Raw genomic sequence first — 23,288 nt, forward strand, 5'->3', positions numbered from 1 at the left:
ACCAGACGCACATGCAATCCACAACCCCCCACCCCCTAAAACAAGACCTCTAAACCTTTTTTGGCAATCCCTGACAACCCAATTTACTGAATGGCTTCACAATACATGAATCATTATTAGAGCACAGAATGGACTCCTAGCAACTAAGCTCTGAAGACAAATTTGAAAGGAAGCAAATAACCCAGAGCCTCACATTTGAATTCAATAACCCACTCCCTGGGGCAGCTGTTGACACTAGAATAAATAAAGTCCATTGTAAATAAATGATGAATGACATCTTTACGCCCACCATCTGCTGGTGTAAAGGTTGTTGGAAGGCCAAGGATGCAGATTTTATCAGTTATATCATAAACTGCAGTGAGCTTTCAACAGTCATCAGATGGAATTCTTTGAGCAATCATTTTATTATGAAAAACAGAAAATGGTTCTGAATTTATGAAATTTTTTTCTCTACACTTAATCAATTTTCTCTGTTATTTGATACAAAATGCTTGTCAAAAGGCAACAGGACAAAAAGTCATCTTTATATCCACTTGTGAAAACAGACTTCAGAGATTATGCAAAATTAGTTACCTTCCCTTCTACCAGTGGTACTAATGTTCTGCTTTTTAAGAGAGGCTGGTGTGGGATATGCCTTTTGCCTCTGAGTTTAAAATTGAGACAGTTCTTATCAAAAACACTTTTTCATTTTTAATCACTTAATTTCTACCTTTGAGAAAAAATAAACATGTAAATTAAGTAAATAAAGCCAGTTTTCACAATTTTTGTATTCAAAATCTACTAAGTCCTTGAAAAATACTCATGTTTCCATATTCTGAGTCCTGATCTCCAAGTGTAAATATTAAGCCCTTCCCACCCTCAGAATGCACATGGACAGTCAGGTTCTGCCCTGTGCTAACACTGATACTCAATGCTGTAATTCTTGTTGCTGTCCCACTACACTCCTGTCCCCCAGCCCCGGTGCCTAGCACTGGGTCTGGCACCTAGCACTGGGTCTGGCACACATCAGGCATGCAGAGAAAGCCTGCTGAGTGAAAGAATGAATTCTAACGTCTCAGTCAAATGCACAAAATGGTCATTACTCCATCCCACCTAAATGAGTGGACATCAGTAAGTCCTGACATACTAAGATTCAGTAAAAATAACTTCTCCCAAGTGGAAACTAAAGATTAGACCTTCTTTTGGTAACCCGAAAGCATTTCTGGCACTTAGAATAATGTCTTATGATAAATTAGATACTGAGAAAGCCATCACATAAAAGGGCTGTAAAAATAGCCAATTCGTTTCACAGAGTTTGAGGTTAAAACACTAGATGATACTAGTTGGAAGCATGAAATTAATTACAGTTATTTTTATATAATTTATTGAGACACATCTTTCCCAAAAAATCCTTTCAAATCCAAGTTCAAAACTCAAGCATTATGGGAATTTCTTCTTTAACTGCTTAGCATGGGAAAATTAAGGACTAGAACAGTGTGAATTATATATACCAAGGAAGGATCGTGTGGTAAACAATACAAAAAAATACAAATATGAGTTCAAAATGAAAATCAAGCTTAGGCTCTTGTATCTCCCAAGCCTAAACAATGAGCAAAGGTAAAAGTTCTTTAAATCAATCTTGGTGGGACCTTTTGTGGGAGGAGTTAAAATGAATACAGTTGACCCTTGAACAACACCGTTTTGAACTGTGTGGGTCCACTTACATGTGGAGCTTTTTTCCATGGCAAACAATACAGTACTACACAACCTGAGGCTGGTTGAATCCACGGACACAGAAGAACTGCAGATAGGAAGAACCACAGATAGGAAGGACCAACTATAAATTAGACCCAGATTTTCGACTGTGTGGGAGTTGGCAACCCTAACCCATGTTGTTCAAGGGTTAACTGTACACTGCTATAGATCTTATAGAAGAATTATAACATCTAAAACTTCAGTGTTTCCAGTCTAGATAAGAAATAGTAAAAGGGGGCTTCCCTGGTGGCGCAGTGGTTGAGAGTCTGCCTGCCGATGCAGGGGACACGGGTTCGTGCCCCGGTCCGGGAAGATCCCACATGCCGCGGAGCGGCTGGGCCCGTGAGCCATGGCTGCTGAGCCTGCGCGTCTGTAGCCTGTGCTCCGCAACGGGAGAGGCCACAACAGTGAGAGGCCCGCGTACCGCAAAAAAAAAAAAAAGTAAAAGGGAAAAAGTTTAGGAAAAGCACGTATCTATATACCATTCCCATTCCTCCTGAACTGTTTTACAAAGAACAAACATGTTGCAATATGGAAATAATGTATATAATGCATCACTTTATACTGAATCCACTGAATCTGGATGGATTTTGCCCATCATTACAAAATCAAAAACTCAGCAAATAAAAAATGAAACATTCCACGTGAGGGCTGTGAAGGTAACTGTGCACCTTGAAATCTAGGATCACTGTGTCATAAGCAAAGATCAGTGTTCAGAACAGCTTCCAAACTCTGGAGACCTGGCTTGTCGGGACAACACCCCACACTCTGGCCTAGCCTCGGTCAGTGGTGCTGGTAGCCTTAACATAAGTCTTGCCCGATAACGTGTTTTATTACGGCTTCTCCAGCTATAAACAAACTGTCAAACAACTAACTGCAGAAAGCTAGCCCAATGGTTATCTTGATCACATTAAAGCAAAGTAATCTAGTTTTTAAGAAGCATTTTAATATAAACCTATCCAAACTGTGATCGACTGATATTGTTTTAAATGAAAAAGAACGTCAACTTGGGGCATATAGATGTTTTTGATCCTCTTCACTGTAAGATGCTGGCTTAAAAAAATTTTAGAACTTGGAACTGAACAGGATATAGAATTCCTTGTATCAAAAGAAAGGGACGCCTGGGACTTCCCTGGTGGCACAGTGGTTAAGAATCAGTCTGCCAATGCAGGGGACATGGGTTCGAGCCCTGGTCCGGGAAGATCCCACGTGCTGCGGAGCCACTAAGCCCATGCGCCACAACTGCTGAGCCTGCGCTCTAGAGCCCGCGAGCCACAACTACTGACCCCGCGTGCCACAACTACTGAGCCCGCGAGCCACAACTACTGAAGCCCGTGCACCTAGAGCCCGTGCTCCGCAACAAGAGAAGCCACCGCAATGAGAAGTCTGCACACCACAACGAAGGGTAGCCCCCCTTGCCGCAACTAGAGAAAGCCCGCGTGCAGCAACAAAGACCCAACGCAGCCAAAACTAAATAAATAAATTTATAAAAAATAAATAAAATAAAATAAAATTCGTGCCCAGGATTTGTTTTATTAGTTTCTGCTTTATAACAAAGTGAATCAGTCATACACATACATCTGTTCCCACATCCCTTCCCTCCTGCGTCTCCCTCCCTCCCACCCTCCCCATCCCACCCCTCCAGGCGGTCACGAAGCACTGAGCTGATCTCCCTGTGCTATGCGGCTGCTTCCCACTAGCTATCTACCTTACGTTTGGTAGTGTATATATGTCCATGCCTCTCTTTCGCTTTGTCACACCTTACCCTTCCCCCTCCCCATATCCTCAAGTCCATTCTCAAGTAGGTCTGTGTCTTTCTTCCTGTTTTACCCCTAGGTTCTTCATGATATATATTTTTTTAAATTCCATATATATGTGTTAGCATACGGTATTTGTCTTTCTCTTTCTGACTTACTTCACTCTGTATGACAGACTCTAGGTCTATCCACCTCATTACAAATAGCTCAGTTTCGTTTCTTTTTATGGCTGAGTAATATTCCATTGTATATATGTGCCACATCTTCTTTATCCATTCATCCGATGATGGACACTTAGGTTGTTTCCATCTCTGGGCTATTGTGAATAGAGCTGCAATGAACATTTTGGCACATGTCTCTTTTTGAATTATGATTTTCTCAGGGTATATGCCTAGTAGTGGGATTGCTGGGTCATATGGTAGTTCTATTTGTAGTTTTTTAAGGAACCTCCATACTGTTCTCCATAGTGGCTGTCCCAATTCACATTCCCACCAGCAGTGCAAGAGTGTTCCCTTTTCTCCACACCCTCTCCAGCATTTATTGTTTCTAGATTTCTTGATGATGGCCATTCTGACTGGTGTGAGATGATATCTCATTGTAGTTTTGATTTACATTTCTCTAAAAAAAAAAAAAAAAAAAGGGACTCCTAACAGCAGCTAAGGGTATAAAGGAAAATGCATTTCATGAGACAGGAACTAAGTGAACAGCACCAGAAAAACCCGGTTGGGGTGGCCAGAGTAGACCGTGAGCCGCCAACTCACAATACAGCTCTGTGATTTCTGGAAAAAAAAAAAAAAATCAGCAAGATACCAGATATGCAAAAAAGCAGTACAGAAAAGTCCGCCTCGGGAGATAATAGCCATGCTCATTTTGAGGATACTTACTACTAAAATTAGAGCCACAGAACACGTGTGAAAAAGAAGCCTTGTAGTCCTCCATTTTCCATGTGATCGTTAAATTAAATAAACTTGATTCTTTGCCCCAATACCTTTAAAATTGACCTCCAATTGCCAGATAAAGATTCCCCCAAATTGGCTTCTCCATGTGCCTAAGTCTTTCTGTTGAAACAATTTTTGTAGTAACCAGTCTGGCAACTTAACTCCTCCTCCTCTTCTGTTATCTCCATAATATACAACTTCACACACATCAAGCTACTGTTAAAAAAATCTCTACCCTGAATGTAAGTCCTAAGCTCTTGGGAATCTGATCTCTATTTGTTTCTCTAGAATTTTATATTATTATTCAATAAAAGTCTTGTTCATACAGCTGTTTTTTTTTCTACTGGTATTCTGCTCATATTCTGAATATTCCTGCTTTTGTACCTCTGTTTAACTCTTTGCCTGAAAATCTTTCTCCTCTATCTATTTATCCAATTTCTATTCCCTTTGAGGACCAGTTCAAGCCCCCTAATCTTCTCACAAAGCTAGGAAGCTTGCCTACCACAGCCTATACTTATCCTTTTCTCCTCACAAATCCAAAAGCAATTTCATGTGATCATTTGGTTCTAATACTATTGATTAGATAAAATGAACACACTGCTCAAATGCTTATCTTTTTTCCTCCTTAGTTCTCCTTGAGGGGTAGCCTAACTCAGAACACTGAAGTATATTTATAGTGGACACTCAAATATGTTATCCTGATTGATCCCAAACAGCCAGTAAAGTTAGAAAATTAAGATATGTGAGAATTAATATTACAGTAATACCTCTTACTTTCATTGTTAGTCATTTATCTAACAACCCCAGCTACAAAGAACACAGCCAAGAGCCAAAAAGAAAAAGGATTTCTAAGTAGCCAAATAAGTTGTCCAGTGCTCAAGCATGGAATCTCAAGTACTTTACTAAACAGACTCAACTTAAAAATCTAGACCTGTGATCAAGGAACTGCTATCATCGAGGAAAAAGATTTTGAAATCTACACGGTTGGGACGACAGCAAGATTAGTAAGAATCACGGTAATTTTTAAGCTGCCTCAGTGACCACAGCAAGGATGGAGAAAAAGTCAACTGGGACTATTTAATTCTAGGTCTTTTAAGGGAGTTTCATACAGAAATTAAAGTAGATTCTGGGAAGAGAAATAAAGGTTGTGAACATCTAGGAAAGAAGAGATGTTGAATGCTTTAACAAATTTAAGAATAGTTACTTTAAAAAAAGACTCAGGATGCAATTGCTGACTTCAGATTCTTCTAACACTGCCATGTAAGAGAAACTGGAGACCACAGGTAGGAGGTAGACATTAATGTAGAATGACATGTTGAAGAGTTTCCTGTCCCTGTGGTTGTTCAAGAAAATGTTGATAAACAGCTGCCAAAGGAGGTGAAACAGCTGGACCTCCAAAGGCCTCTCAACTCCTGGGGGTGGGGGGATGGGAGCAAGAGGACTGGCAGAGGCAGGACTGCTTCTCAGGGCTTGGCTCCAGGCTCTTTCTCTAGCCCCCCTGAATTCTGGTCATCCATCCTCACTGCTCCATTGAGACAACAAGAATTCTCATTTTGGGGGTAAGAAGGTGGATATGAACTGACACATTTTACAAAGGACCAAAAAATGCCTGTGATTTCCTGAAAAGGTACTTTTAGCATATAGGTTTCACATGATTTTTTACATAGTTTCACTAACTTTTATTTGATGGGAAAAATATTTGTCAGTCTAATGTAAGAATATTTTCAGGGAAGGTGAACAGACACATGGACTTAAAACATCCATACTACAAATTTTGGGGGGAGAATAAAATTTGGATATGCTGGGAAGGCAACTGAAAAAGTAACAAAAAGCAAAAGACAAGCAAGAATAGAAAAAGGTGGGTAAAAACTGGATGAGGGTCTGAGAGTGAGAATGGAATTGGGTACAAGGCATGTTTCTCCTTTGACTTACCTTGACATCAGATACCAGGAATATCAAACATTTGACTTCCCATAAAAGAAAAAAGGTTACAACAGGGGCAGCGGAAAGTGCTTTAAAGGATACACTGATAACTATTATCACTGCTTCTGGCAAGGCCTTCAAGGAGTATCTGTTGGCAGCTGTACTTACTATTTTTGAAAGAAAGCAAAGATGCTAGATGTGGAAATTTTGCAAGGAAAACCCCTTATATTTATTTTTATTTTTATTGTGAATGGAAACAGATATACAATGGATGACAAACATCCTAAGATACTGAGACTCAGTCATTGGGAACTAAATTTCAGTTTCTTAAGGCTGATGAAACAAACCATAACATTTGGCAAGTTACTCCCTGAAGGACTCTGGGATGGGTTTATAAATATTCTGGGCCAGGAACAGCCATGACCCTTGCTACTAAAAACACAGCTTGTTATACAAATGTACAGAAACACTGAAAAACATTAACGATATGGGAAACTGTGTTTCACTAGATATAAACTAAGTGTGGGAGCAACCTTAATGTGTCAGATAACATCTATTAAAGAGTTTCGGAAGTTAGCTATGAAAGAAGAAAACCAATGATAAGAGGAAAACCTGTAGGGCAGAGACTCAAGAAACTTTCATAAGTTAACATTAACAGAGCTTTTTGAACAGTCCTTAAAATCTGGAACAGGCCATGGTTCCTAGCACCCTCCATCTGGAAGCCCTGGAATTCTTTTTGGGGGGGTCACGATGTCTTCAAAGACACCAGTCTCTCCGTGTTAGACAAAGGGGAAAGAAGACCACCCCCTGCCCTTCAGAGAAAGTGTGAACAAGAGGGTTGTTTTTGTTCTATTCCCCTTTCATACTGTCCAGCATAAGTAATTATTATAGATTTCTTTTGAAAGATCACTGCAGGTAAAACAATTAACTCATAAGCTAAGGGGAAAATAGGTACTTATCAAAAGAAGGCATGTCTAGTTAATCTAGAAAACAACTGGGGAATGAATGATTTGTTCAAGTTTCAAAAAGAGGGGAGGGATTATTTAACAGAATACCTTAAGGACAGAAGAGCAAATGATTAAACAAAATGAACTACAATGAGGTGGTTTGTGCCTAAAATATCACACAATTTTTATTACTATATTAATCTTTCCTTTTGAAACCATATACTTTTAGTAGATGGTATCTTTTCAGCACTTCCAATGATCCTAAAGTTGCTTAGACAGAATGAGATAGATACTTCACTCATTCATTCAGTAAAATTCACCAAACGTTGCATCAACCAGTATAAACTAAGAATACAAACAAGGCACAAAGTTGAATAAGACATAGATGGTTCTTTCCCTCATGATGCTTATTCTGAGGAGGGTAAATATGGGAACAAAAAAACCCTGATAACAACGGGGTAAGAGCTATAACAGAAATATGCATAAAATCTTATGGGGACAACCAGCTATCCCATGGGGGTCAGAAAGGCTCCACAAGTATTGATATCTGAGCTACTCTTAAACAGAAAAGGGGGAAAAAGTACTTCAAGCAAAGCAGGTGTTTATGCAAAGTACAAGGTATGAAAAACATCTTTATTAAAGAATAGCAAGTAGTTTGGTTCACACTACGCTGCAGGATGTGTGCTGCACAAGCTTATTAGCTAAGGAAGCAAGTTGGTTTATGTTAAAACAATCCTTCTGAAAAAGAAGTGAAACTTTTAATACAGAAGTAGAAAATACTTCCTTTTGGTTAGAGATCATTAATTTTAAACCTTTAGGAAAGAAGGGACTGTGCATATTTTACTTTTTGTCTTGCATGGAAATGCAGTTTTGAAGTCATGTCGCCTCAAAGAATATAAATCCAGAAAGTTATGAGACGCTACTGGCTGGGAGGGGAAAACACTAAGAAATGGTAAAAGCATAAACCTTTACTGCAAAAAGAGGAAATAAGCAAGCACAAAAACACAGAGTCTAATGTATAACTCTGGGACTGAGCAAGATAGAGATTTGGGGTTTTCCATTTCAAGGATGATTGTGTGGTGCATGGGAAGGATCAGCCTTCAGAAACTTGGTCTTCCTGCGAATCCAGTCTGTGAGACTGAATATTCTTCAAGGTGCCTTCCTTCAATAATGGCTATTAAAGGTGACAGGTAAGACACTAAGACTGCATGATTAGGGGAAAAAAAAAAAAAAAAAAGACCGGGGTATATGATGATAAAATTCCCCATACTTTATATTTCATTTACTAGTTTAGAGAGATGCTCTTTGCAGGAGACCTTTTGGTTTTTCTCAGCTGGGGTTCTGTGAAGAATTAAGTCCTAACTGCCCTAAGGTAGTGGTACTCAAATTGTGATCCCTGACCCTGGGGAGTCCCTGAGTCCTTAAGGGTCCATGAGATCCTCCACTTCCCAACTACCTATTTGTGTGAGGTTATATTTTCTTCATATACTTCAACAAAACAACACATAAGACTCAATACAGGGGCAGATATGAGAATCCAGCTGTCTTCTACGAAGCAGACAGTAAAGAGATTTTTCAAAAGGTAGCAGAATGGCACTCTTCACACTGGAAAAATATAGTTTTTTTGTTTGGGAAAAACAGTTAATTTCCATAAAAATTGCATCATTTATCCTAACATACAATGAGTTTATTATGGTTATTCTACAATGAGTTAATCATTAACTATTTAGTAAGTTTCTCAGTTCTAATTTCTAATATGGTAAATATTGACAGTTATAAGCCACACATGCAAAGGCTCTTTGAGGTCTTCGCTAATTTTTTAAAGTATAAAGGGATTTTGAAACAAAAAAGTTTGGGAACCTCTACCTTAAAGCATCCATTGTACATAATAAAGTAACTTCTCTTTTATGCATAATATAGGAAGACAAAGAAAACAGTCACTCAAATAATTTTCTGTGGTTCAGATGAGAAACTGCCATTAAAACATGACATAACAAGATATGTAATAGGCATTCAATGAATATAAATGACAATCAGGAGCTGGAGTAAGGTAGCTTCAAGTGGTTGGAACTAAATCATACTTTTAAAATAAATGAATAAACTGTCAGATCAAGTGACTCTATCTTATTGACATTCACATATTTTACTTCTTAGGTATATGTTAGACATACTGCTTGTTTTTCTTAAAAACACAGTTTCTAGAGCATTTCTGTTTAGATCCCATAGACTGAGCATTTGCTCAAATATGTTCACCAAAACCTGACACCTCGGGTACCGCTGTTTGAAAACACTGCATAATAAAAATGAATCTTTTCTGGTACCACATATTCCATCATGGCTGCAGGGGCGCTGGTGTCTAACAAACCATAACAAGCATAAAATAACATTAAAACAGAACAAACGTATAATGTAATTTTATAAAACAACTTTATTGAGGTCACACAGTGTATTTTTGCTATACTTACTGTATCCCAAATCTGAAGTTTTATCTGTTTCCCATCAATGGTTATCATTCGAGCACCGAACTCTACACCTGAATAGGACAGAAAATGTTTTGTTATACAAACTAGTGGGAATATATTTAACATTTAAGGGTTTTTTTAAAAAGGTGGTCTATTTCTAGCACATGTTATGCCAAGTGATATACAGATTAGCAAATACAGCTCCTATCCTTAGAAAATGTATAAGCTAAGGCAGAGGCTAAGGATATAATTAAAACACTAAGATATCTGAGTCTAGTGTAGTCAAGAAACCAACTGTGGTCTTCATGTTTTGCAGGCTCTGTAATATTTAAAAAATCTAGAAATGAGATTCAAGAACCATAATTATTAATCACAAATATTAAAATTTCTTAAAAACTATTAGTGTGGTATAAAATTCACTAAAACGGACAGATGAATTTCAACATCGTCTTGGTTCCCAGCATGGGTTATCAACTAGGAAAGAAGTCTCCAAATCCACCCACTAGAGATGACCACTGTTTAAACATATTTTCAGACATTGCTCCATGAATAAAATACCCACAGAAGTATACAATTTTATATAAATGGGAACACATAAATGCTGTTCTGCAATTTGCTTTTCAGTCACTGTGTCATCAACATTATTCTGTACCACAAAGCATCTTTACGAGTCAAAAAATATATAAAACTATACTATTGTTTTTGATGGCTGCATAATATTCCTGTGTGTGTGTGCTATCTCTATACATACATGCATTTTATTAAGTTGGTTACTCTATTGCTAGAAATTTTGGTTGTTCTCAAATTTTCACTAAGTAGTTGATGCTGAAATGAATTTTTTTTTTTTTTTTTTTTGTGGTACGTGGGCCTCTCACTGCTGTGGCCTCTCCCGTTGCAGAGCACAGGCTCCGGACGCGCAGGCCCAGCGGCCATGGCTCACAGGCCCAGCCGCTCCGCGGCATGTGGGATCCTCCCAGACCGGGACACGAACCCGTGTCCCCTGCATCGGCAGGCGGACTCCCAACCACTGCGCCACCAGGGAAGCCCTGAACTGAATTTTTCAACTTATTGTTATGATTTTTGGCAAATTACAGGAAATAGGATTGCAGGTCAAAGGGAATACAAACTTCACACTTATCAGTTTACTACTCTGGCTTTTTGCCCTGCATGTATCAGCTCTTTTGAAAGTAGTCATTTAATCATCAAAACAGGAAGAGGAGAAAAAGAGGGGGTAACTTCAGAATAGCAAACAACTGTGAAGGTGACTCTGCAAGAAGTCTATCACTCACATTATACCACATCATTACTGCTTGGAGTGTGTTCTATCAGTATTTACATCAGAGTCAGGGTGAAGGAAAGACACACATGGTCCCCAGAAACCATATGTCATCCTGGCAGAAAAACAGCTTTTAGTTAGTTGCCTAGGAAAGGGCATACTGCCCAGTGCCAGAATTCCATTTCAGCATCTCCTATAATTCCCCCAACTGTGACTAGGAGAGTGAGTACAAAGGTAACTTAGCCTCCCAGGATATGTAACTTGATGGAGTTTCTACTCTATATTTTATTACTTATTCCATCCTAGGGGCATAGTCAATACAAAGAAACTAACGGTATGTTTCTTAGACTCAGAAATACAGGAAAGCCAAAGAAAAGGGACCTAGGAGTCACGATGTACTAGAATGAAAAATGCAAAACTATAAAACTACGTCATATAAAACCATTACAGTGGGGCTTCCCCGGTGTGGCACAGTGGTTGAGAGTCTGCCTGCCGACGCAGGGGACACGGGTTCGTGCCCCGGTCCAGGAAGATCCCACATGCCGCGGAGTGGCTGGGCCCGTGAGCCATGGCCGCTGAGCCTGCGCGTCCGGAGCCTGCACTCCGCAACAGGAGAGGCCACAGCGGTGAGAGGCCTGCGTACCGCAAAAAAAACCCCCCAAAAAAACCCATTACAGTGTTTACATATTTATCTACATGCATTTATTCATACATACTGTGTGCCACAGGGTGGGGGGCACCCAAAACAACCATCCACCAGCTTACTGTTAGCGACACGAAAACGAGTAGCTGAGGAAAGAAGCCAGTGACTAAGTATGGGACAAATGTTCTTTGAAATATCCAGTATTTAAAAGGAATGTTCTAAAGTAGAAAATTCTACGCATCAGCAAGATAGTTGACAAAATGGAGGCCTTTTCATGAATCTATTGTTTATAGCCACTGAGAGAAATCCTATTTTTCCTTCCACTGTCATGGATGGGTTTTTAACCACAATCCAAAAACATCTGCATGGCTCAATGGTATTCAAGATTTCTTAAATCCAATGCATAATGTCAAATTTGATGGAAAACAACTGCAAATTAGAAACAGACCCTTGACTGATACCAAGGGTGGGCAGGTAAGGGCAAGCAGATGTTCCTTCTCTAGAAATGACATCCTGGGCAGAGGGATAAAGATACTAAATTTTTTTTTAACATCTTTATTGGAGTATAATTTCTTTACAATGGTGTGTTAGTTTCTGCTTTGTAACAAAGTGAATCAGTTATACATATACGTATGTTCCCATATCTCTCCCCTCTTGCATCTCCTTCCCTCCCACCCTCCCTATCCCACCCCTCTAGGTGGTCACAAAGCACCGAGCTGATCTCCCGGTGCTATGCGGCTGCTTCCCACTAGCTATCTATTTTACATTTGGTAGTGTATATATATCCATGCCACTCTCTCACTTTGTCACAGCTTACCCTTCCCCCTCCCCGTATCCTCAAGTCCATTCTCTAGTAGGTCTGTGTCTTTATTCCCGTCTTACCCCTAGGCTCTTCATGACCTTTTTTTTTTCCCTTAGATTCCATATATATGTTGTTAGCATACAGTATTTTTTTTTTTTCTTTCTGACTTACTTCACTCTGTATGACAGACTCTAGGTCCATCCACCTCACTACAAATAACTCAATTTCGTTTCTTTTTATGGCTGAATAATATTCCATTGTATATATGTGCCACATTTTCTTTGAGGGATAAAGATACTAAAATTGACTGGCAACCATTCCATCATCTGCTGTAGGATGGCTGTTATGGTCTCTGCTTCCTGGCCTCTTACGATGCTTCATTCCTGCCCGTTCCCAAGTCCACGTCCCCACCCTCCTGTGGGTTCTATATAAAACTCCATATATTCCCTTTCCTTAACTTAAGCCGTAATTGAGTTTTGGTATATTTATCACTTTATTCAAAGTAAATACACAAGAGATTACTGAAGCTTAAAAAGTCCTTAAACAAAGATTTTGCCCCTAAAAACATACCCAATTTTAAAGACATGTTACATGAAAATCAGGATTGGTTCTAAAGGAGGTAAATATAATAAGATTGCTATTTTAAATGCGCTTATTAATAAGGTCAGGACAGAGAATAAAAAAAACAAGAGGTCAAGAAACTAGTTAAAAGGCTACTATATTATCCAGGAATGAGATAAAGAATGATGATAAGAAGATAAAGAATGGTGTATACATCTCCAAAGAAAAAATTGACAAGCACTGCTGATCACTGAAAAACTATGATTTTTGTTTTCCTATCAAGTGAAACAGAAACAAAGGATTCAATTTCAGCCTCAAAAACATTAACTCTTTCCCATTTACCTTCTCATAACTGGGTTCAATGCAGGTTTTACCTTTGTATTCTATGTGGCAAAAGAAAATACTGAAACCTGAAGTGTCCTAGAACTCTCAGAAGCAAACAAAAACCCCCAAAACCTCATACTTCTCTTGTGGATTGTAAAAAATTTTATTAAACTTTCTCCCTAAGTATATATATGCTTGAGAATCTCATTTAGAAAGTTTTCCTTCTCTTTTTCTTTTTTTTTTAATGGGATAAACCATCATCCCCTATGGCCTTGAGGCTCTCTTCCCAGATACATTTTCAATTAACAGCCAATTTGGCTGCCAGAGAAACTATCTGTGGAACCAAAGGCCAGGCCTCATTTACCTGACACAGTCAGGGAGTGATGCTTATTTTCTTCATATATGTTAGTCACTTTCAACCTTCCAGGACAAAATACTCTGAAGGTAAATACACACTTTCTAAACTACCTCTAGATCATTACCATCCTTGTAGAGTAAGTACTTGCATCCTTGCACAGTATCCATTTACTGAGCATTCAATAATCGATGCCTACTAATTGTGTGACCCTGAGCAAGCTAAGTTATTAAATGTCTTCTGTGTTTTAGTTTCTCTTATTTGTAAATGGTATTAATGATATCCATCTCATAAATTTTTTTCAAGATTAGAAGAGTTATTACATATGTGGAATCTAAAAAATGATACCAATGAACTTATTTAAATAGAAACAGACCTAAGGACATAGAAAACAAACTTCTGGTTACCAAAGGGGATAGCGGCGAGGGGGCAGGGGGAGGTGCATAAATTAGGAGTTTGGGATTAACGTAAACACACGACTGTATATAAAACAGGTAAACAACAAGGACCGACTATATACCACATGGAACTATACTCAGTATCTTGTAATAACCTATAATGGAAAAGAATCTGAAAAAGAACATATATATATGTACGTATAACTGAATAACTTTGCTGTACACTTGAAACTAACGTAACACTGTAAATTAACTATACTTCAATTAAAAAAAAGTTACTACATACAAAATAAGTGCCTGGCACACAGTAAATATTTGGTATGGCTCCACTGTCATTACTATTTTATATTATACCCTCCTTTGTTCATCACGCAAAGGCAAGCACGCAGCAGAATCAAGACACTGCCTTGTGCCTATTTTAGCAAATCACTCCAACATTCCTTTAAAAAACACGTGCTAATTACCTTCTAAATTGTTTTTATGTCAGAAAAATAAATTCTTGTGATGGGTGTCACAAGGTAAAGTAGTCAGGGTCCAACCAGAAAAACAGAAACCATACGTAGGTATTTAAAACAGAGGGGATTTAAAGTAGGGAACTGGTTGCATTCAAGGAAGGGCTGAGAAGCCCAAGGAGCAGAGGGCAAAGCAACCCAGAGATTAGGAACAGCCGGAAGCTGCTGCTGTCCCTAGGCCTGGGGGCAGAGAGAGAAACCAGGGCTCCCAGAGCCCAGGAGCCAGACCACCAGTGGGCCTGTCAGGCAGGGGCTGTGGCTGAAGCCACGGAGGGCACACAGTTAACCCCAGCAGAGAGGGGGGAAGGCCCTCAGCTTCCCTTTGCTTTTAGCCTCCTAACTCCCAGCGCCGCGCATCAGCGAACCCAGAGGGAAGCCAGCTGGCACAGTTACAGGGGTTACAGTTTTCTGAAAACTCCCTCTGGTGCATTCCTCCTCACATAGGCCCCCACAAGTAGAGCCTATGCCGATTTCTAACAGCAGTGAGGCTCAGGCCCATCCACCCAATCAGGTGTGCCCTAACAACCAGAAATTTACACGAAAGCTTCAACGAAAAGGAAGGCACTTTTGTCTAGTACCCTATATGAAAAACAACTGGCTAGTTGTCTCGGGACCGAATCCTGCCTAAGAGACGGCCTCAAGGTTCAGACCTACGGAGCAAAGAGCAGATCCTACGCAAAGATGAGCTCACCAAAGCTAAACTGCCCCGTGAGGATCGGCATGAGAGAGCAGTACCTGCTTCACCCGTTATTATTGGATATCATTAAAACTATCAAAATGAAAATGGAATCTGCATGTTCTTATTGACAGTAGCCAGTAAGGAAAGATTTTAATACATCTACAAAGTACATGTGGCTTGGTTGAATACTATTAACTGATCTAATAATTTGATTCATAAACTCTACCTTCGATGTGGTATTTTAAAAATACACAGGACATGAGAATCAACTTGTTATGAGTAGTGAGTTAGTCATATCTATAGAACATAAGCAGTCACTGGCTGAAAAGATACATTAAGCTATCAATTGCAAAGTTTAACTAGATTTCCAGTTACCTTGCTTCTTCATGGTTGACTAATCTCTAATTGTTACTGGGCTACAGCCATAGAGGAATAATCTAGATTCTTTAGCTTTCAGAGTATAAATATAATTTTTTTAAAACAGATAACAACCCTGAAACAGTATGCTTAAAGTTTTTTGTTTTTCACTTAATTTTACACTTTTGCATATTAATGAATAATACCACTAATAATAAAAACTAGTGTAGCTAATAGTAATAACAGCTAACAGTTGTTGACCACTCCTTACCAGTAACTGTCTCATTTATTCTTCACAATTGAGGAAACTAAAAAATGCTTGATGGTAGTTTTTCTCAATTAATAATTATAGGGGGGCTTCCCTGGTGGCGCAGTGGTTGAGAGTCCGCCTGCCGATGCAGGGGACACGGGTTCGTGCCCCGGTCCCGGAAGATCCCACGTGCCGCGGAGCGGCTGGGCCCGCGAGCCATGGCCGCGGAGCCTGTGTGTCCGGAGCCTGTGCTCCGCAACGGGAGAGGCCACAGCAGTGAGAGGCCCGCGTACAGCAAAAAAAAAAAAAAAAAAAAAATAATTATAGGTAAGCCTAAAGCACTTAACATGCTGCCAGGCACCGTTTCAATGCATCATATTTATTAACTCATTTACCGTTCAGAATAATTTTGTGAGATGGTTACCACTATTTTTCTCATTTTACAGATAAAGAAACTGAGGCATGGAGTGGGAAAGTGGCTTGCCCAGCTAGTTAGCAGCAGAGCCCTGATGTGAACTCTGACAAAGTGGTCCAGAGTCTCTGCTCTTAACCCCTCCCTATGATATACTGTCTCTCAATCAACTGTTTTATCATTAAATACAATCAAAATCAAGTATTAATGTCTTGCTGCATTCCAACCACTTTTAAAGAGTTGGGGAACATTATTTTTACTATACATACTTGTATTTTTTAAAAGTGATGGAGACTAAACTCTGTACAGCAACAAATCTAGTTTCACTGATTTCTGACTCATCACTGATGGAATGAGTCCTCTAGCACATTCCACTCCCACTACCCAAAACTTCTAAATGCTTCTCATCTCTTTATAAAACTTACCAATAGTAAGGTCATGTACTGGCTGAAACCTCTTGTCTGTAAACTGTAGCAATAAGCATGATTTACCAACACCTGAAAGTTAAAAGAAAAAAAATTTAAGGGACAAAATTCACAGAAATTAAGAAATACTTCATAAGGGTACTTGGAAAAGAGGCAGCTAGGGTTTCTGGTGCTCTGAGAACAATCTGCCATGATTTTTCAGTGCTCTCATTTCTTGGGGAATTAGAGGACTGATGATTTGGGTGAAAGGTGTTGACCAATCCAAAACACCCTTTTCATCCTTTTGCATTCATCCAGCATTTCAATCTGAGAGTGGCAGCAATTCCCGGGGAAAACCAACCAGGTCCTCCCGGCAGCCCCACAGGACTCATGCAGTGAAGTGTTCATGCGCTTCTGTTTTTTCTGTAGTAGTGAAAATATTTTAAAAACATAGTACTTTCCTCTTTTTATAGTTTATTTTATCTTAGTCTCCTACAAACAAACAAGTAAGTGTTCGGAATCTACTTTTCTGGGAAAAGCTGCTCACTCTATCTTCTGGCCGATCCATTTCAGGATCGATTCTAATCTGAATTGCATCCCTTCACTCTATTATTGAGGTCTTGAATAACTTCCAAATTCCCAAATTAAAGGCAACTTTTCTATATACATCCTACTTGCCCTCTGAGGAGAACTGAACATTGAATGCCACACCACTTCCTGCTCATTTTCAGGCCCGTAACCTCACACTAGACCGAATCTGCTTACTTGGTAGCATCCTGCACTTACAAAGCACAAAGGCAGTCATCATTTATTCATTCATTCACTTACTCAAGAAGTCTTCATCGAATGCTAACTGTGCACATGGAAAACTGATATGCTTCCTTCCTTACAATCTAGCTCAGGGAGAGAAATTTAACAGAATGAGTGCGCAAATAATCTATATGAACTGTAATTTGAAATAATTATAATGACTGCCATCTGAAAGAAGAAAATAAAGTTCTATGAGGAAGAGTAACAAAAGAGACTGAAGGGCTGGAGAAGGTCTTTCTTAAGTGACGCAAACTAAACTGTTTAATGTCTTCTAGATTATCCACTCAATGAGAGAAGGACAACGAATACCTTGTCACTTGCTGCCTGTCTTAAGGCAGAGATAAGTCACCTAATAATTTTGCTGAATGACTGGCCCTAGTGTCAAATGCTATAATGATTTTCAAAATGCCCAGTAACAAATCAAATACATGGTCTACTGTGTGTGTGTGTGTGTGTGTGCATGGTGTGTTTTAGGAACTATTTTATTTGTTCAAAGTTTTTTGAATGTTTTAAGATTCTAGTTAACTGAAAATAAATTGGAATTTCAAAACATTTGACCTTGGTTTTCTTTTTTATTTATCCACAATTTCTCTTTTACATCACAAAAGGCAAAAAACTCCTTAGATTTCTAATACCCTTGAATAAACTTTCAGATCTAGGAGAGAAAGAAAAGAAATTTTTTTTTAGTTCTTTGTGTGTTTTTAAAAATTTTATATTAGAGTATAGCCAATTAACAATGTTGTGAGAGTTTCAGGTGCACAGCAAAGCGTCCCGGCCATACGTATTCATGTATCCACTCTCCCCCAAACTCCCCTCCCATCCAGGCTACCACATAACATGGAGCGGTGTTCCCTGTGCTATACAGTAGGTCCTTGTTGGTTATCCATTTTAAATAGAGCAGTGTGTACATGTCAGTCCCAAACTCCCTAACTATCCCTTCCCCCCATCCTTCCCCCTTGGTAAACGTAAGTTCGTTCTCTAAGTCTGTGAGTCTGTTTCTGTTCTGTAAATAAGTTCATTTGTAACAGAAAATTATTTTTTAAGTGTTAAAGTACAAAACAGGTGAACAACTGAGATGTGAATCTTCAGTTCTGTTTTAAAAAAAGAGGCTTTATTTTTAAAAGCACTTTTATAGGTTCATAGCAAAACTGGGCAGGAAGTACAGCAAGTTCTCATATACTCCCTGCCCCAGGGGAGCACAGCCTCCTTCCCTATCAACATCCTGCACCACAGCGGTAACTAACACTGGTTACAACTGATGAACGTACACTGACACAGCATCACTTAAAGCCCTCAGTTTACATCTGGGTTCATTTTCGGTGCCGTCCGTTCCATGGATTTTGACAAATGTACAGTGTACCCACCATTACAGTACCATACAGAATAGCTTCACTGCCCTAAAAATCCCCTACGCTCTGCCTATCAGTCCCTCCCTCACTCCTAGCCCACTAATCTTCTTACTGTCTCCATAGTCCTGCCTTTTTCTGATTGTCATATAGCTGGAATCATACGGTATTTTAGCTTTTTCAGATTGGCTTCTTTCACTTAGCAATATGCAATTAAGATTCCTCTGTCTCTTTTCTTTATTTCTATTTTTAACATTCGAAATTTCCCCATATGGTATAGAAAAAAATTATAATTAGAAATCACAGACTTTATTACTGAGGGACCTCAAGAATCATCTCACAGTCTGATAATCATTTAAGTGATACAAGAGCCTGAAACACTTTTCTTACCTCACAACAGAGTATGGATTGCTCTAGCAATAACAATACCACTTATTCTGACCAAATACTGACTTCACTTTCAAGACACCATATTCTTCCTTCAGGTAATCAAAGTATCTTTCAATGCAGAGAACATATCCAAGTGCCACTGTGGTGTTTCCCAAGTCTCCTTAATCACCTATCTGTAGATCATTTGTCAGGATCGGTTAAATTTACAGGTAGCTCATCTTATTCAATATATGTTGACTTCTACTATTTTAATTCTGGATAAAATACTTGGGGTTTCTGGCTCACAATCACCAACACTTCCAGATTGCCAAATTGAATTAGCTAGTCTTTTTCTCAGTCCTCAATTTATTTGATCCAGAAACAGGATCTGTTTATGCCCATAAAATATTTCCATATAGTTTATCTACCTACAACCTCCTTGAAAATGATTGCTTCTGGCTTTATCAGGCTATAATCACCTCCTTGGTCCCTTAATTCTGTGACAACTGCTCTTCCTCTTCCATACAAGCCTTAAATACTGGAGGTTTCACCACCATCTCATATTGGTTATCTTTTCTCTTCAGCTGAGAGAACTAATCCAGTTCTACAGCCCCAACCTACACCTATAAATTAGGCAGTGATAACCAAATCCATCTCTCCAGCCACCATCTTAATTAATTTCACTTTTATTATATCCAACTGCCTACTGAACATGTCCACTTTAATTCCTTCAGGGCTGAAACTCAAACTTCCAAAACCGAATCCATTCCTTTTCATTTTCCTGCCTACCATCCTTCCGACAATTCAGAACAAACTCAGCATCTCCTTCAGTATTTCCTTATCTCTGGAGTTGGTTCCCAGTGCACCACACCAACAAGAAAATCACAGTCATCCTTAATTCCTCTTCCTCCTTTATCACCTACAGCTAATGGCTCACCAATCTCATTAATTCTCTCAGAAACACCTTGAATTCCATGCTCTCCCCTCCTCTGAATCCTCAGTGCTCTAGTTCTGGTCCTAGACATGATCTTTCTGCCTTTAGCCTTTGCCCTTTCTCCAACCTACCTGTATAAACCTCTGTGAAATTTTTGCTAAAATGCACATGATTAACCGGCTCTCACGGAATATTGCTTAAAATATAAAATTCAAGCCCTTCAAAACAGTAAACAAGGTTCTTTGCATTTAGGCTGAAAAACTGTTATTCCAATAGATCATATTATCATACCAGAGTCTAGAGGCCCTAGATTTAAGCATAACACACCATCTCCTGTCCTCTGAAATGACACCATGTTCTTCCCCCATATCTCTTACCAAGGAACACTTCACTCCTTGGCAACTGTAACCTCATGCTTAGAGATTCCAGCTTAGGGATTCCTATGCCTTCTTCACTAAAGCATTCCTGTTCCAAAGATGCTACCAATCCTCAGGCGGAACTAATGATACACTGTATTTCCATAATATTTCATTTATGCCTCAAAACCCTGGTCAGAATCCCAGCTCTGTCACTTTACTAGCTGCAACATGGGGCAAGTACTTGACCTTTCTGAGCTTCAAAATCCTATCTATAAAATGGGGGAAACTCCTACACTTTGGTGAACTGTTGTAAGAATCAAATGAAATAAATAAATGTAAAAGGGCCCCTCTACAGTGCTAGTTACCTGTGTCCAGTTCCTAAACATTCCTTGAGCTGTTTATTTAGGACATGTGCCTTTTTCTATATGCATGATATACTTCAATAAAAATAACAACATTACGGTCTTTCTGATGCATCAGCTTGCCTAGGGCCCTCTTTAGTTATTCAATCAAAGACTAATCTGGGTGTTGCTGTGAAGGCATTTGGTAGACATAATTAAAGTCCATAATCAGTTGTGTCTGGTATAAGATAGAGGTCCAGTTGCATTCTTTTGCATGTGGCTGTCCAGTCTTCCCAACATCATTTAATGAAGAGACTGTCCTTTCCCCCACTGTGTATTTTTGGCTCCTCTGTCATAAATTAATCGACCATATATGTGTGGGTTTATTTCTGGTTTCTCTATTCTGTTCCATTGATCTATGTGTGTTTCTATACTAATACCATACTGTTTTGATTACAATAGCTTTCTAATATAGTTTGAAATCAGGTAGAGTGTGGTGCCTCCAGCTTTGTCCTTCTTTCTCAAGACTGCTTTAGGTACCTGACCACTCTTTAATAAATACAAATTACTGCACCTAATAATGCCGCTGTTAGAGTTCCTACTATGAAGTCACCTTACCTTCTTCCTTTACTCAGGGTCCAACACACTGTCCTCAGCAGGACTCAGTGTTGTGGTGAGAACTGACTCTCTGACTAGCACATCAATGCCAAACGATTACAAGTAACACTCATTAAAAATGCCGATTTGTAAAATCCCACCCCACAGATTCTGATTCAGTTAAGTCTTTGGTTAGGCCCAAGAATCTAATAAACCTGACAGTGATTTTTTTTAGGCAACGGGTCCTCCTCCACAAGGAACACTGGCCTAAGTGCTAGGTATTCTACTGAAGTTTATTTTCCTAGTCCTAAACCGATTTCCACCAACTTCAAGATAATTTAAAAAAACTGATGATGGCTCCATTTTTAAAATCGTAAGACAAATAGCTTTAACTTAAAGGATGTGGAAAAAGCAAAAATATAAAAGACCAATTCCTGGGGCTTCCCTGGTGGCGCAGTGGTTGAGAATCCGCCTGCCGATGCAGGGGACACGGGTTCGTGCCCCGGTCTGGGAAGATCCCACATGCCGCGGAGCGGCTGGGCCCGTGAGCCATGGCCACTTGAGCCTGCGCATCCGGAGCCTGTGCTCCACAACGGGAGAGGCCACAACAGTGAGAGGCCTGCGTACAGCAAAAAAAAAAAAAAAAAAAAAAAAAAAAAAATAAAAGACCAATTCCTAACTACCGAAGTTTTCTCCAATTGTCATCCTGAAATCATGGCTGCATACTGTCACCTACTACACTGGGTTCTCAAAAAACAAAATGTAACAAACCACAAATGAATGACCTATCCTCCTAACTGAAAGTAATCCACTGAAGAGTTATATGTTTTAAAATCATACCAAAGAACTGACAGACCTCAAATACAGATCATACAGAGATATGGCAAATTGGTTTAGATGTTAGTAGCTTATTTTGCAAACAGAGAAAACTATATCCTTTGTGCTAACATTCCAAATCGTAAAACCCATGAAACATGAAAAAACAGTAAAGTCTGCTGCTCCTCTTAAACAGAAAATTAATAAACTCAGCAAAGACATTAGAAAGAATACAAACTTTACAGTTGTAACACCAGTATTCAAGTCCACCTGTATTATTTCATAACTTGTGACCGCAGACAAATTAGTTACAGAAACTAAGCTCCATTTCCACATCTGTAAAATGGAAAAAAGAAAACATGGCATTCCTACTTCAAAGGAATATCATAAGGCTCAAATGCAAAAATTTTGAATTGTGCAAATTCAGAAGTTCAATAAAAATGTTAGAGGATTCTTCAGGATGAATACAGCTGAGGAGCAAAATCTCCAACCAAACCCATCTGACCTCGAATTCAAATTTTTAAATATATATTTTCTAAAATTAACGGAAGAAAATAGTCACAATCTATAACTTTCTTTTAAATAAAATGACTTCAGAGTTGCTTTCATGCTGCTGGTTTTCCAAACATCATCCCCTTCACATGTACGACGGCAATCCTCTCAATTACTGCAACGAGATACTGATCTGGTGGCTTACTGCAGTGAGTTAGAATGGCTCCCAAAGAGACAGGTCCAAGTCCCAACCTCTGGAACCTGTGCATGTGACTTTATTTGAAAACAGGATCTTTGCAGATATAATTAGGATTTTGAGATGAGATCAGCCTGATTCAGGTTGGGCCTAATTCCAATGACAGATGGATATGCAGGAGAGAAGGCCATATGAAGACAAGAGGCAGAGAATGGAGTTATGCTACCACAGCCAAGGAACACCTAGAGTCACCAGAAGCTGGAAGCAGCAGGAAGGATTTTCCCTGGAGCCTTC

General features: G+C 39.2%; 1 protein-coding gene across 1 annotated transcript in view; it reads right to left on the reverse strand.

Annotated features, from left to right (window-relative positions):
- The window catches only part of RAB2A (RAB2A, member RAS oncogene family), a 75,551-nt gene that overhangs the window by 31,072 nt on the left and 21,191 nt on the right, over positions 1 to 23,288 (reverse strand). The window contains exons 2-3 of the mRNA XM_082601754.1: positions 16,756 to 16,827; positions 9,765 to 9,832 (exon numbers count right to left, since the gene is read on the reverse strand). Coding sequence (XP_082457880.1) covers positions 9,765 to 9,832; positions 16,756 to 16,827 — 140 coding nt within the window. The remainder of the gene's footprint in view (positions 1 to 9,764; positions 9,833 to 16,755; positions 16,828 to 23,288) is intronic.

This window comes from Mesoplodon mirus (genome assembly GCF_964341445.2).
Source record: "Mesoplodon mirus genome assembly, chromosome: 16".
NCBI lineage: Eukaryota > Metazoa > Chordata > Mammalia > Artiodactyla > Ziphiidae > Mesoplodon > Mesoplodon mirus.